General features: G+C 41.2%; 1 protein-coding gene across 5 annotated transcripts in view; it reads right to left on the reverse strand.

Moving 5' to 3' along the window:
* Positions 1 to 2,690: 2,690 nt before the first annotated feature.
* Positions 2,691 to 16,113, reverse strand: part of fubp3 (far upstream element (FUSE) binding protein 3) — a 79,878-nt gene continuing 66,455 nt past the window's right edge. For all 5 annotated transcript variants that reach the window (XM_055660088.1, XM_055660091.1, XM_055660090.1 and 2 more), the window contains 2 exons: positions 6,120 to 6,256; positions 2,691 to 4,377 (listed from right to left, as the gene is read on the reverse strand). In XM_055660088.1, the coding sequence (XP_055516063.1) occupies positions 4,369 to 4,377; positions 6,120 to 6,256 (146 nt within the window). In that variant the 3' untranslated portion in view covers positions 2,691 to 4,368. The remainder of the gene's footprint in view (positions 4,378 to 6,119; positions 6,257 to 16,113) is intronic.

A 16,113-nucleotide genomic window follows, 5' to 3' on the forward strand; every position in this document is an offset into this window, starting at 1 on the left:
AGCAACCAAGAGCTTTCCCCTTCCCACAAAGTAAACAACGGGTAAAATCCTAATGGAAAATGCCTCGCTTAATTTCATTGGAAAGCAATCGTTCTCAATTTTGAGAACAGATAACCCAAATTGTCCTGAATTCAATAAACATCCAGCTCCAGCCGAGAATTCTATGACATTCCCCAAACTCGTGTGAGGGAAAATGACCAAACTGGGCAAGACATCCAAGCCTCATGCACTTTAAAAAGAGTGTGGTCTCTGGAAGGCTGACTGAAGGCTTATTACTGACTAACGATAGTCGATGTGGTAAAAATAGTTGGGCAGGTACATGGACAGGAAAGCTTCAGAGGACTTTAGGTAAAACGCAGGCAAATGGAACTAGTTTAGATGGGGCATCTTGGTTGGCATGTGCCGAAGGGCCAGTTTCCATTCAGTGTAACTATTGATAGTAAAAATACAGCAATGCAACTATTTTACTTCCCTCTGAAGGCACTGAATTCACTCACAAATTGGTTCTAAAAATGTCTCAGCTTCGCAAGAAGTCTGTTGGCAGGGTATTTGCAGGGGTTCAGAGAGGGGTGGGAGAAGGGTTAGTGGACATCATAGATAATGCTACCACATACTCCATTTGATGTTCCTCAATCGCCATCAAAAGCAGTCACACACACACACTAAGTGACTGTGCTACGTCATTGCAAATTCTCCCTTTTAAACTATGAAGCTTTGGGAGGTAGGAAGGAACTGCAGATGCTGGTTTAACTCAGTGGGTCAGACAGCTGCCCTGGAGAAAAGGAATAGGTGACGTTTTGGGGTCAAGACCCTTCTTCAGACTGAAGGAAGGGTCCTGACCCGAAATATCACCAATTCCCTTTTCCAGTTTAGGGGGTAGTTAGGCTTATTTTGCTGTTCTGCTTGGTTCAGCACGAGAGATTTGTTTTCAACTATTGTGCAGTTTATGCATTTTTAAAATATTTTGTCTAGCTTCCATTACTGTCACTTGTATCCTCTTGGAATGGAGCCAAACTCCCTTACTCTGCAATAACATTGCACACACATCCAGTCGCACAAACTTAATCTAACTGGCATTTAAATAGATTGCATTTCAATGAATTCTATCAAAGAATTATCACTACATACCTCTTTCATCATTACCAAGACATTATTCTCAGATTCCGGTGACCAAAATTTCACCGTGAAAAGGCTAGCTGCATCATTGTCTGATATAGTTTTTACACCTTCACAAATATATAAATGCAAGCGGTCCTTTTCTAACTACTGACAACATCACACTTTGAACGTGGTTTCTGCGGAGTTTTGCATGACTACGTCTATCAGAAACAAGGTCCGGAAACGGCGCCTGATGTTGGTGCTTGTGGGATTATAAGAATTAGGTAAGATTGCAGAGTGAAATCTCAGATTTTCCTCTTTTGTTGGCAGCACAACCAGGAAATGGGCCAGAATAGCAAATGAGATATTTCAAACTTGAACACCAGACAATAAAGGCTGAATAAAGGTGCTGGAGAAACTCAGCGGGTGCAGCAGCATCTATGGAGCGAAGGAAATAGGCAACGTTTCGTCCCGAAACGTTGCCTATTTCCTTCGCTCCATAGATGCTGCTGCACCCTCTGAGTTTCTCCAGCACTTTTTTTCAGCCTTCGTTTTTCCAGCGTCTGCAGTTCCTTCTTAAACAAACAAAGGCTGAAACGTGACTCTCAATAATTCAAATGGAGCAGCACAGGGGGACGATCAGTTGTGATCCTCCTCACATTAAACTAGAGTCCTTCAGGAGGCAAGAGAATATGATTGCCCCCAGAGGCAAAAATATTTCAACATGGATAAAGGGCAAATTCAAGTTCGGACAATTTGAGATGGTCGACTGAAGAGGAATGGATATCTTAAATAACCGCATTTGCAAAAGGAATTATTCGCTACCAACATCGGTATAAATAATCAAATGTAATTCTGATTATTAGAAATTAAAAACAAAGATGTACAACAACCTTCAACATGCAATAGAATGGAGGTGCAAGGATTTCATGCAGATGCTGTAATCTTGCCAAACAAAATGGTGCTGGAGAAACTCGGGTCAGGTAGTGTCTGTGGTGGCAATGGAGGTCTGAAGAAGGGCCCCAACCCAAAATGTCACCTACCCATGTTGTCCACAGATGTTGCCTAAACCTCCGAGATACTCTAGCACTCAATATGCAGCAACTCCTTTCCACCCTATATTCCTTTGGCATCCTTCTGCCTTCTACCCTAGATTATAACGCAAAGGTAAACGTGGTTTGTCTAGCGCTGTTTTATTACTCATGCTCATTTCTCCTGAACATCAAATAAAATACAGCTCACTCCTGACCCAGCCTCTGGCTGTTCACACATTTCCCTACCTCCTTTTACACCCCTCCCCACACAATCACCTGCCTCCCTACACACCCTACACCATCTCAATCCATCAGAAAATTATTTACAGCATGATTATGCATTTTATTGCCTTGCATCAGTGGGTGTAAAGTCACAAGTCAGTCAACAGGGACTGGACCAGACTACAAATGCCAACTTTCTGGAAGAATATTGTTTTCTGAGCTTCTCTCTTCAACATAATATCTGACAGATATCCGTGTGGTGAGAAGGGACTGAAGCAATTTAATAGTGGGCAACTATTAGGATCCACCAGAAAATTAATTAAGCAAAACCAAAAGTCAGGCCAAATTTCCCACAAAGAAATGTTGTGGACATTTTATTATAGAGTGTAAAATGCAAGTGTCAGTAAAATAAAAGGGATACATCTCTTTAACATGCTGCACAGAGCTGTTCTTTTTTTTTTTAAACCAGTCGCACTTCCCAAAGTTAGATATCTCGAGCATTAATAGAAAAAAATCAGTACAATTTAAACGGAATGTCCAGGAGACCTCAGGTCATTAAAAACAGAACTGAAGTTCCTGGTTATCTACACTGTTAACTGTACAAAGGCAAATACTACAAGTTAAACAGCTTCAACTTAATAACCATCCCTTTTTTAATCAACGTAATTTTTTGTTTCACATACGTAATTAATACTAGGATTCATTCACTTGCTAAACATAATCATACATATTAGATCACACCACTTAAGAATAAGAATTAAAAAATAGTCATTAGCATGGCTCGTGGAGACTTTGTCGAGTCCATATTTGGGGAGGTGTATACCAAACACAACCAACCTTTTTTGGTTTTTATTCATACTAAAAAATAAAACCTGTACTTTCATTTATTTATCTCATCTTTTCTTTTCAGGCAATTATACAGACAGATGCAATCTAATTGCAGGACAGAATCAAAAGGTGTATGATCATCAAGTCATAAACTCGTGGGGTCTCCTCTTTCAGGTCAGGTGTCTCTTTTGAAGTGGGGATAACGGGGAGAAGGCAGGCTAAAATGTGAATGGCAGTATTTTTCCATTACATCCACGTACAGATGTGCACCCTGCTGCTGTTCAGTTTCATTTATCAATTACAAAATGTGCCTAAATTTGTTTTTTTTTTTAAAGTTTTTTTACATAACATTTTTTTAAATCTCATCTTTGCCAACAGTCACCTACGTAAAACATGTATTTTGGAAAAAGCATTAAATTATTATTCACAGTTCTCATTTCAACTCCTTATAAAAAGAAGTTTCTGTTGTGCTAACTTCCTTTTGCTTAGTCTCCCCTCCTTCCCCACACAATAGAATTAACGGACCAGTACAAAAATTTACCAGTCCTACACAGTTTTGTATTTAGTGCCCAGTCACATAGGGATGGAGGCACAGTTTCACAAAAGTGAGACATATTATAAATATATATATAATATATATTATATATATATACTGTGGTCGTTAGTACCATTCGGTCAATACTGTACAAAACTCGAGACCGATACCTGTGACTCATGCTTTGCCAGCACTGCATATCAGATGTAGTACCAGCACCAATATTCCTACCCATCGATCACAGGGATGTATATATTTCAACAATGCACCACCTTTTGAGACCCCACATCTACACTACTTTTTATACTTTTAAAAACTTATCTTGTAGTGCAGCCGATGTAGGGAAGTAATTATTTAAAAAAAATTTAAAAAACAGAACAAACAACCATTTGCATTTTAGCCTGTCCAAACCGTGGTCTTGGTTTAAGGGTCCCCGTGTGTTCAATCCGTAACATACATCTGCACCCCTCGACTTCACTATTACTCCATTAATGGTAATTCTAGAAAGTTATCGTAATAAGTATTTTTTCTCTAGTGTTCAGAAACAAAAGTATAAGATTTTCTTCTTCAAGGCGCCATAAATCTTTAACCCTTTATTAAAAAAAGGCTCCACATCCATAATGGTTCAAATTTCTTCACAAGGACGTCAAATTATTGATCCTGCAACAGAAAGGCAATAAACGTTAGAATTATGATGTGATAAAGCCTCCTTTACACCACCCAGACCAAGCGTAGACTAGGGGCCACTTCGATGAACATTTATTTGCGCCCTGTCTCCCAACCCATACTGGCCCCCGTGTCCTCCTTTGCTGGAGTGACACCACAAGCCACAACTGGGGGAACAGTATCTCATATTCGGCTGGGACAGCTTACAACCCAAATGGTATGAACATCGAACAATTTTGATTGCGAAGAACATTTAAAAAAATGTCTAGTTTTCCAAGGCTTGGACTGTTTTATCTGGAGTGTCGGAGATTGAGGGGAGACCTGATTAAGTATATAAAATTGGGAGAGGCATAGATAGCATAAACAGTCAGTACCTTATCCCCGCCCCCACCCACCCAAGTGGATATGCAGGGAATGGAGGGAAGTGGATCCATCCATAGGCAGGTGAGTTTCCTTTAACGGCCTCATGTTTGGCACGTACATTGTGGGCCGACGGCCTGTTCCTGTACTGTACATTACATTTTCTACACACTTGGGGTCTTTCGTTATGAAGTGCTCTTCACACTCCTGCCCAAATACTTGCTCTTTCCTGGGTGTCGGTGTCTTGAATAGGAGCACCTACACCAGTTAGAGGCATCAAATCCTATTCCGATCCGAGATCCTTATGTTAAACATGTATTTCCCAGTGGAAACAGCACAGTGATCAGGAGCTTTAGTTAAACTGGCGCTGAGGCTTCAGTGTTCACAGACACTATTGGGGCAGTGGTGGATTAAATCGACGAGTCAGGAAACTGTCTCAAGTGCTTGAACGGCTGAGCAAACAATAGCACCTCTCTTCATTTGCTGTATCCCTCACTTTACAGGGGGACAAATACGACCAGGAGTTTAGTGGGGACAGATATAAGTGCACGATCTCTTGCTTTTGGATTCTACGTGGAAAAGCACTAACTCTAGTGAACCTGCCAATGATAAACCATTAAGAATTTCAGTGATGAAATTAGGAGTGAATTTGAAGCAAAAACTCGATGGACTGAATGGCCGGTTGCTGTGATCATCTGTTTAATATATCAACATTGAAGTGCTTTACAGGAGGGTTCACAACCCATGGTCATACAGTGGGTTTAAGGCATTTGACCAAAGTCTCAGTAGGCGTTAAAAGCATCATAGAGGGGAGAGAGAGACCGAGAAGCAGATTGTTTGAAGGAGGCTGCTTCTGTGTGCACGAGCCGACAACAGAGAAATCAAAAAGATAGAGCGGGCGTGTCACAAGGTCATGAACTATAAGAGTAAAATTAGGCCATTCGACCCATCAAGTCCACTCCGCCATTCAATCATGGCTGATCTATCTCTCCCTCCTAACCCCCTTCTCCTGCCTTCTCCCCGTAACCCCAGACAGGCAAATGAGTGAGAAAGACAAAAAAAATGTCAATTATAAGCCTGAAATCAAAGTGTTTTAATTGGAAGAAATAAACAGACTAATACTGACACAAAAATAAAATTGGTCAATTGGCGTCTCCTATTTAACTTCTCCAGTAACAACCAAGCCAAGATTATAGGAAGTCATCTCCCTCTTAAAATGATGCTTAGCAATCAACATGAAGGCAATCAACATGACCCAGCCAGCATTGGGGACTGGAGAGGGCACGAGGCAGCTGGCAGTGCCCTGTCAGAGTGGGCTGCAGCGGGCACATTGCTGCGCCACTCTGAGCAATGCTGCAGTTGACACTAATGCATACCTGATGACCAGGGGCCTGCCCTTGTGTGGCCTGTCCGTAATATGCCGCTTGCTGTCGGTAGTACTCTGCCCAGGCTGCACTGTAATCTGGTTGTGAGCTCTGCTGTGGAGTCCCTGGCGTAGTTCCTGTAGCCTGAGCTGATAGAGAGTAAAACACAGCAGAGTCACTATACGTATTTACAAAATACCAAAGTGTTAGCATTTTATGGATTTTTAAAAAACAATAAAGCAAAGCAATGAAGCATAGATCATATTTCTCCTCTTAGGAGCATGGAATAGACACTGGAGGGGGTCAAGTTATGAAGGGAGAAAGGTGGATCAAGGTGCTGTGAGAAATAACCCATTGAAGGGGAGGTTGTTGCTAATTAGCACTCTGCAACTTTCTGGAGTAACACGTATAAGCCAATTGTTTTCTGTTAACCAAAACAATTAACAAGCAGTTTAAGTAGACATTGATCTCTCTCTCTCTCTCTCTCTCTCTGTGTGAAGATCATCCTGCAAGAATGACAACTGACGATAATAGCTAGGCAAAACACAAAATGCAGAAGGAACTCAGTGGTTAGGTAACATCTGTGGAGGGAATGGACAGGCAATGTTTCAGGTTGAGACGCTTCTTCAGACTCCATTCACTCCACAGATGCTGTCTGACCCACCAAGTTCTTCCAGCACTTTGTTTTATGCTCAATGTCCTTTCCAGCTTCATGGCACCTTTCCAACACTGAACACAAATGTACACAAGGAATTGCAGAATTGCTTGAATCTTGAGCAAAACACATAGTGCTAGAAGAACTCAGTAAGTCTGGCAGCGGCTGTGAAGGGAACAGATAGGTAATGTTTCAGGTCACGACCATTCTACAGATTGATAAATACAGCTACATCACACAACATTTCAGAGCATGTACTTCATATAGGATGCCTCCACGACTCAAAGGCTGAGTGTCACAGCCTGGGCCCCTCCTGCCTCAGCAGAAATAAGACATTGATCTCTCTCTCTCTCTGAAGATCATCCTGCAAGAATGACATTCTCTTCCTTCAACAATGATGCAGAACAGCATCAGGACTACCATTTCCAAACCCCTTTCCCCAATACCTCGTAGAAAACAAACTCGAGGCACGAAGTAAGAAATGATTGTTGACCCACAGGAATAAATAGATCGTTCCTATGCAACTACAGTTCAAACGCTATTTAAAATGTTTATATTGCATTCTAGACATTACGGGATAAAGTGGAAAAGCTTCCATAAACTCAATTTCTTATAGCAATTTGAATAATTATTTTTTTAAGTGGCTAAAATACAAGCAAAGTAGGCAGCAAATTGGCATATCTCCCCTGGTTTTTCAAACTAGTTGATGGGATTTTTTAGACCCACCTCAGTGGGAAGTCTCAGTCTCAGAACAATAGCACCAACAATTTAGCTGTGACACAGCTCTGGAGTAGGTCTTGAACCGCAGTACTTACAGCATTGAGGCAATTATTACTTACTGGTGGCTAAATTAGACATTTTGTTGGCTTCAATTTTAAACTTTTAACTAAGCAGATTGCAATATTGTTGTTGCAAATAATTTGTAACACTCAATCTGATGCTTGATGTGCCATGAAATTGTGTTGCAGTTTAATAAAAACTGAAATAGTGCAGGAAAAAACCCCTGCTTTCTTCAGATCTAAAGATGTAAGGAACTACAGATGTTGGAACCTTGGGTAGAACACAAAGTGCTGGAGTGATTCAGTGCGTCAGGCAGCATGGCTGGAGATATCTATCCAGGTCCTCCAGAGATGGTGCCTGACCCGCTGAGTTACTCCAGCATTGTGCTCCCTCATTTAGACCCATGTTGGTTTAACAGGTGAACAGCAGACAGTTGCCAAAATTGCTTTGCTCCCACTGTACATATCCAGCACGCAGTATACATAATAGCTTGTGGAAATCATCCTTTAAATTGAATGTTTTTTCTTGATGTTCGAGATACCAACTGAACCTCACCCAATTGTTGGATGATCAGCAGCAATGCTGATAGTGAACATCACCCACTTCCATCAAAAGAACTGTCTGCGAACCTGCACAGATCATTTCCAATAATCAATGTCCTTGCCAGAGACACAAGAAACTCCAGATGCTGCAATCTTCAGCAAAAAAAGTACTGGAGCAGCTCAGTGGGCCAGGCAAGGATTGTAGAGGAAAGGACAGATGACGTTTTAGTTCTGGACCTTTCTTCAGTCCAAAACATCAGTGTCTATTCCCTCCACTGGTGTGGCCTGACCCGCCAAGTTATTCCAGAATTGTATTTTGTTCAAGGTCCTCGCCAGACAGTGAAATGTTGAGGGCGAGTACTTTAGGGGGGAAAAAAGCGTTAAAAATAATTAGCTTAGTTCCAAGTCTCTGTACTGCAGTTCGTAGTCTCTCCTAATAGCGCCCTCGTATTGTTAAACCCCAAACGCATTACAATGATGGCAAAATTCAGCATTCACTGAAACAATCAGTAATTGATGCACAGTGCCAATGGCTCTCAGCGCCAGAGACCATGTTCTCGGATGCTGTCTGTGTGGAGTTCGCACATTCTCCCTGTGACCATATGGTTTCATTCCACATCATAAAGATGTGTGGATTTGTAGTTTTAATTGCTGCGTGTGTGTGTGTGTGTGTGTGTGTGTGTGTGTGTGTGTGTGTGTGTGTGTGTGTGTGTGTGTGTGTGTGTGTGTGTGTGTGTGTGTGTGTGTGTGTGTGTGTGTAGGGAGGGGATAAGAAAGTGGAATAACAGAACTAATGTGGACACTGATCGGTGGTCAGCGCACTCAGCGGGATAAAGGGCCTGTTTGCATGCTGCATCTCTAAACTAAAACTAATATGGTACCTATATGGGGCACTATTGACAGATGACAGCACCCTAAAAATAATTGAAACAAAGGAAAATTTGGAACCCCAATTAAATTTTAATTAGCATTTAATTCAATTTTGTTTAATTTACGCTCATACTGCTGCAGTTCTTTAATCATTTCATTACATGTATGCTTGTTCTTCTTTCCCCTACAGATGCCTTGCATATGAGAGTGTTAAAATATATCCGTGGGTTGACATCAATTTTGATGGATAGGTATTTCCTACAATTAATGCAGTTTCTATTTTCAAAATCAAAGGAACAATAACATTCGAGAGGAAGTGCAGACATTGACCTTTCCACCATTTGCACCGTTTCGATGGTGACTAAACGGAGCTAGGTTTACACATATTGGATCATTTTTGTTCACTTGGCTAAGAAAGTGAATGTAAGGAGGTGCTGAGGAATGCAGGACTTCAACAGTTAAGTGTTATTTCCTTGGTACTGATTTTGAAGTATATTATGCAAATCTAATTGAGACATACCATGTGCATCACGTAGATTTTAAATTTATCAGGAGAGGCAAGTTTAAATTGAGATACTATTCCCAAGATTCTGAAGTAACAATTATCCGAGTCTGGAACGCACAGTTGAAACTGCTGGTGTTTCACAACAGTATGTTGGGGAAATGAGTTGAGCTACCTGGACCTCTTTGACAGAGTGACTGCAGTAAAAATAGCCACAAGTGGTATAACATTTTAAGATACCATACATTAAATGCAGAAAGACATCCCACGGCATAATCAGACAAAAGAGATCACCAAGCAACCAGAGGGCTGGCTGAAGGCATGGTTGGAAAGATGGAATTTAAGTCTTTAAAGGATAAATGATTAAATTGCAACTGTTTTTTAGGAAATAATTCCAGAATGTGGAGCATAAGCAAATTAATACGGCACCACGGAGGTACAAGGAACTGCAGATACTGGAATCTTGAAGAAATCACAAAGAACTCAATAGGTCAGGCAGCATCTGTGGAGGGAATGGACTGGTGACATTTGGGTTGCACACTTCTTTAGGCTGATGTAGAGGGGAGGAGACGGACCTGGGGGGGGTGAATGTTGGATAAGAGATGTAGGCGAGTCAAAACCTGACAAATGATAGGTGGAGTGCATAAGAAGGAACTGCAGATGCTCATTTAAACCGAAGATAGACACAAATTGCAGAAGCAGCAGATCATGCATCGTCTCTGGAGGGAAGAAATGGGTGACATCTCGGGTTGAGACCCTTCTTCAGACTGCCAGTCGGGGGAATGAGAAACAAGAGATATAGATGGTAATTTAGAGAGATATAGAACAAATGAATGAAAGATATGCAAAAAAGTAACAATGATAAAGGAAATAGGCTATTGCTAGGTGAGAACAAGAAGCTGGTGCGACTTGGGTGGGGGAGGGGTGGAGAGTTAGAGAAATCAATATTCATACCACTGGGCTGTAAGCTGCCCAAGTGAAATGCGAGATGATGTTCCTCCAATTTGTATTCAGCCTCACACTGACTATGGAGAAGGCCTGGGACAGAAAGGTCAGTGTGGAAATGGGAAGGGGAATTAAAGTGTTTGGCAAATGTGGGATCAGGTAGGTCCAGGCGGGCTGAGCGAAGGTGTTCAGTGCACCGATCGCCAAGTCTACGTTTGGTCTCACCGATGTACAAGAGTCCACATCTTGATAGGTGGATGCAGATGATTGGAGTATTGATTGGCAGATGGGTGGAGTGAGGAGAGAGATGAAAAGGTGACAAAATGGTGTCAGATAAGGAGAGAAGTGGAGTGAAATATACTGCCAGAGCATTGGAGCATGATGTATGGTTGGGAGCACTTTGCAAAATGTCAGAGACAAACAAAGATGTGTGTGAGTGATGCATGGTCTGACAAGTCAAGATTGCAGAGAAAGGCAGTGTCAACATCATAAGTGGATTTATACAAGGAACATTTGTGAAATATAGGGTGGTCAATGGATGGGTTAAGGGCCAATAACACCTAGCACAGGTGAAAGTGCTTTGAAAGAGTTTGTTTACAAAGGAATCAGAATAATATTTCATACTGTTTGTAAAGTTTCAGAATGGTGGTAATGCCATGTAGATGGGGAGGATATAGACCATCAAACAGCACTGGGGTAAAATAAAATGAGATTGTGAAAAATATGGTTTTCCCGTGGGAGAGATAAGTGGTGATTTCAGCAAATTAGCAGTTGCACTGGTGTGCCACACAGACTCCAATCTAGATGAGTAAAGGAGGAGAGTTAGCTGCGGAACCTTCACCTGCAACCCCCCCACCACTTTTGTTGTGCCTGGCAAATCTGAGATAAGTCCCTTATACTTGAAGGATGTTTTATCATGAACGATTGAAGCTGATATTTTAGGTGCATTTATACTTCCGATTCAGTTCAAACTCAAAGTTCGTTAATACAAATAACCACTCAACAAACTGACCCGCTTCCAAAATTCCACTGATCTGCTTGGAAATAAATTTGAAATACAGGATTTAATGAATCAAGTGTATGCTTGGTGCAGATTCAAATGAAGAAATATCACTGGGATTAATTTGATATGTCAAAGGATTAAAAGAGGAAATATTCAAGAACATTCACATGCAATCAATGTTAGACCCCTCCACGAGAACAGGGCTGGGCATTTATTTGCATGAAAAACAGCGATAAAAATCTCAGAATCAGATTGCATGCTGTAATTTTCATTCCAAATGCAGAATCCAAGTCATAGTTGTGTTCTCTCCAGTACATTCAATGAACACCTCCATTCATTACGACAAGTTTACAATGAGCTGAGAGATGCCAAATCTCTATCTGGTAAAGAATCTTCAACCTGAAACATTAATTTCCACATATGCTGCCCAAGTTACTGAGTGTTTCAAGCAATTTGATTTTATTTCAGATATCCAGCATTTATGGTTTTTGATTTTCATTTGGTCTTTTCCCCTCTGGGCTTCCCGGCACACTTCACAGCTAAATCAATGGCTTTTGAAGTGCAGTCACTGACAACTTGTCAACATTGCATGTGTGTGGGGGGGGAAAGAGACAAATGACAATGTAATTTTATTTGTTGAGTGGGGCTGCTGAAAGAAGCAGCATAACACAAGAAAACGTATGACCTTAGTATAACGGAGTCTCCAGCAACTTAAAAAGGAATCTTGGTTTTAATGTACTCTGATATAACCCATTAAGACTTTGCACATTTCTGCTGGTTAGTAGAGATTACAGCATAAATAAATAGCACGGATTTATGGAAGGAAGCCGACAACTGAATTAGTTAAAAAAAAAACATCAGTTGGTACCACACCTGCTACTTCCAAGAAAATTCAGACATTCCACAATACACTGTAAATGAAGCTGCAGCTCATCACAAGGTATATCCATTTTGAAGAAGCTTCCTCCTCTCTTCCACAGGAGTTTGGTGAGAACCTTTCTTGCTGCTTGCTCTCCCACTGCAATTTCTATTGCTCTTCTGCGACCATGTTCTGACTAAGACTCGCTAACCTAGCCACGTGTCCTTCCTCAGTACCTTGTCCTGATGTACGATCTCAACCCAAAGTTATTAGAAACATAGAAACATAGAAATTAGGTGCAGGAGTAGGCCATTCGGCCCTTCGAGCCTGCACCGCCATTCAATATGATCATGGCTGATCATCCAACTCAGTATCCCGTACCTGCCTTCTCTCCATACCCTCTGATCCCCTTGGCCACAAGGGCCACATCTAACTCCCTCTTAAATATAGCCAATGAACTGGCCTCAACTACCCTCTGTGGCAGAGAGTTCCAGAGATTCACCACTCTCTGTGTGTGAAAAAAGTTCTCCTCATCTCGGTTTTAAAGGATTTCCCCCTTATCCTTAAGCTGTGACCCCTTGTCCTGGACTTCCCCAACATCGGGAACAATCTTCCTGCATCTAGCCTGTCCAACCCCTTAAGAATTTTGTAAGTTTCTATAAGATCCCCTCTCAATCTCCTAAATTCTAGAGAGTATAAACCAAGTCTATCCAGTCTTTCTTCATAAGACAGTCCTGACATCCCAGGAATCAGTCTGGTGAACCTTCTCTGCACTCCCTCTATGGCAATAATGTCCTTCCTCAGATTTGGAGACCAAAACTGCACGCAATACTCCAGGTGTGGTCTCACCAAGACCCTGTATATTACTATATATTTCCCTCCACAGATGCTGCCTGGGCTGCTGAGTTCCTCCAGAAGCTTGTTTTCTGCTCCAGAGGATTGTGCACTGTTCGGGCAATGTACTGATATAGGGAGGACAGGGTCAAGGAATTTTATCTTGTATTTGGTTCTTTTGCTGTATGAGCCTATGGAACTTCTCCAGCTCAGTTAGTGATAGCGCGGCCAAGCCAATGGATATTGAAGTCTCTTATCCAGAGTACATTCTGCGCCCAGTGCTACATCTAAGTGATGTTAAACATTAAAGTACACTAATTCATCAGCTGAAGGAAAAGAGCAAGAAGCAATCAGGCCTTTTCTTGCAGTTAATCTTGATGTAATCCAATAGGATGACATTTTGTGGGGTGCCTGCAGTCAATATTGAGGATTCCCCGTGCTCCTATATTGCTGTGCCATCTCTGGGGCTTCCAGTTGCTGGGACAAGATGTAACCAGGGAACACGGTGGAGGAATCTGGCATGTGCACCTTGTGTGATTACACATAGAATTATTATTGAGCTACAAATCCTCAACGTCATTCCACAGGTTACATCCTGATCTTTGATCTATGCTTTCTGTCTCTCCATCAATATAATGATGCTCTGTTACACTTATACTGGACTCTATTCCTTTGCTTATTTCTGTTGTATCCGGTTATTGTTGTTTTATTGCTCTCTGGATCTTTCTGCACCAAATTCCTACCAACAACTTATCCCAGTCTGCCTTCTGATTGACAATTTTTTTCCTCATCGAATTTTTTGAGCAAGCCACTAAAAAACTTACCTTGGTCTAATTTAACAATATTGTATCTACACATGGAAACATGCACTGACGGATGACTGCAACAGTGGAAACTCATTAGATGCACATCTGAACCTCCTGGTAAGGACGTCTTAGTAAGCTTTTCACGGTAATAAAACAGATAATTTTATGCCAGATGTTGCCATTCAGCAAAGTGACAATGTTACAACAGATGATGCGCTCTGGTGGTAATGAGGTCATAACCCATGATGATTCATGGAAATCACTTTTATGAACAGCATAACAGCCAAGTGCCTGTGCCAACAGCCATATCCCAACAATAACCCTATTGTAAATGAACATACTACCTTTAAACAGTTACATGAAACGGGAGAGTCGAGCAACAATGAAATACAGTACTATTCATCCTGATTCCACTGTGCACTCGCCCTGTTCACCACTGATAGGTTGCTAACCTACATCAGATCACACAGGGACAAGCTAATAATTTTCACATGAAATGACATAGGTAACACAAATTTCCAACCAGTAGATGACACTCCAAAGATTAAAAAAAAACACTACTTCAAGGTAATACAGAACAATACCTGGGTTGCTTCTCTCACCCAAGTGGAGCAAGTTTAAATTACATTTTTCTTGCCAATTGTTCCTGGGAAGTCTGATACAGCATGTGCTGCGAAACAATTATTGCATGAAATATGGCGTGCAATTATTTTATTCTTTGTTAGAGAACCACTTTTTGATCTGCATTTAAATTCAACAATTTTCTCCTGCTTCAATCTCACTTAGCACCTTCAAATTCAAACAGAAGACATGGAAACACATTCTCAATTCATTTGTTAATGGTGCACAATTTCTCTTCTGGTATCGGAGAGGCAATATTACTTTTTTTTTGTATGTCCTTTGCATGCAATGACTGCTTGAAGTCTGCGATTTATGGACATCACCAGTTGCACCATATGTGATTTTTTCTATTACAAATCTCAAATTGTGGAGTACAGTGGCAAATAAATAAATGATGGGTCTTTGTCCCAAACATTATGAAGCGCATTATAAATGGAACACTGAAAATTCGGGAAAGAGCTGAAATTTCAGAAATCAACATACTGCACAGATAAAATCTGTAGGAAGGAACTGCAGATGCTGGTTTACACCAAAGATAGTCACAAAAAGCTGGAGTAACTCAACGGGTCAGACAACATATCTGGAGAAAAGGAATAGGTGACGTTTTGGGTCGAGGCTCTTCAGAGTGAGAGTCAGGGGAGTGAGGAACTAGATGTATGTGCAGTGCAGACAGACTGGTTCACTTTCCTTACCCTCTCCCGGGCAAATGTTGGACAGATTCACAGCTATGCACAGTAAAAAATGAATGAAATAGTAAACAGGAACAACATTAGTACATAAAACTTCAATGATTGGGATACGAAAAATTGTTCTAAAATAGGAAGTGTTTTATTTTTGCTCTTTCCCAAGTAGGTAACGCACAATCGAATGACAACTATTATAACAGTGATCAGGAATCGAACCAAACAACCAGCCACAATCAATAAAGCTCAGTTTCAATGAAAAGGCAATCTCAAAAATAAATGTTTTTCTAACATGCAAATGTTTTGACCATCCTGAGAATGTATGAAATAATTAGTAAAACTGGAAATGGAAGCAGATCCATTTCAAATTTTGCACAACATTACACAGAATAATACAACATATTTAAAATCTGTGCAGGCTGAATAATGAATAATGTCACATTCAAATTAGTTCTGAAAAGCACAAAGCTCACACTTTCAGAGGACAAAGCACATGGGTACAACATTTTTCTATTGTTTATTTCTGTGAAGATTACTCCTGCCACACAAAAATTGTTAAATGATCTGATGGAAGATTCTCGAGCCCTTGATGTGGGCTCATTTCAAATGGTTCTCCCCCCCCCCCCCCCCACCAGTCTTTACGTTCCATTTATTCTGCCCATGTTCACAACAGAACTCTTCAGCAAGGTGGCTAGCATTTGGCCTTGGGGCACTGCAAGACCATCTTAAATCAGCAACAGACAATATCAGCAGCCAGAAGATGGCACAAGTCACCAGCAGGCGTGGACCCCAGCAGCAATCACATAAAAACCTCCACATGAATAGCTCGGGAATCCTTTCCCTTGCCTTTTGAAGAGCATGCCATGCTGTTTTGACCCTGAAGGACTTCTATCCTTCACACTGGCC

Source organism: Leucoraja erinacea, chromosome 31 (assembly GCF_028641065.1).
Source record: "Leucoraja erinacea ecotype New England chromosome 31, Leri_hhj_1, whole genome shotgun sequence".
NCBI lineage: Eukaryota > Metazoa > Chordata > Chondrichthyes > Rajiformes > Rajidae > Leucoraja > Leucoraja erinaceus.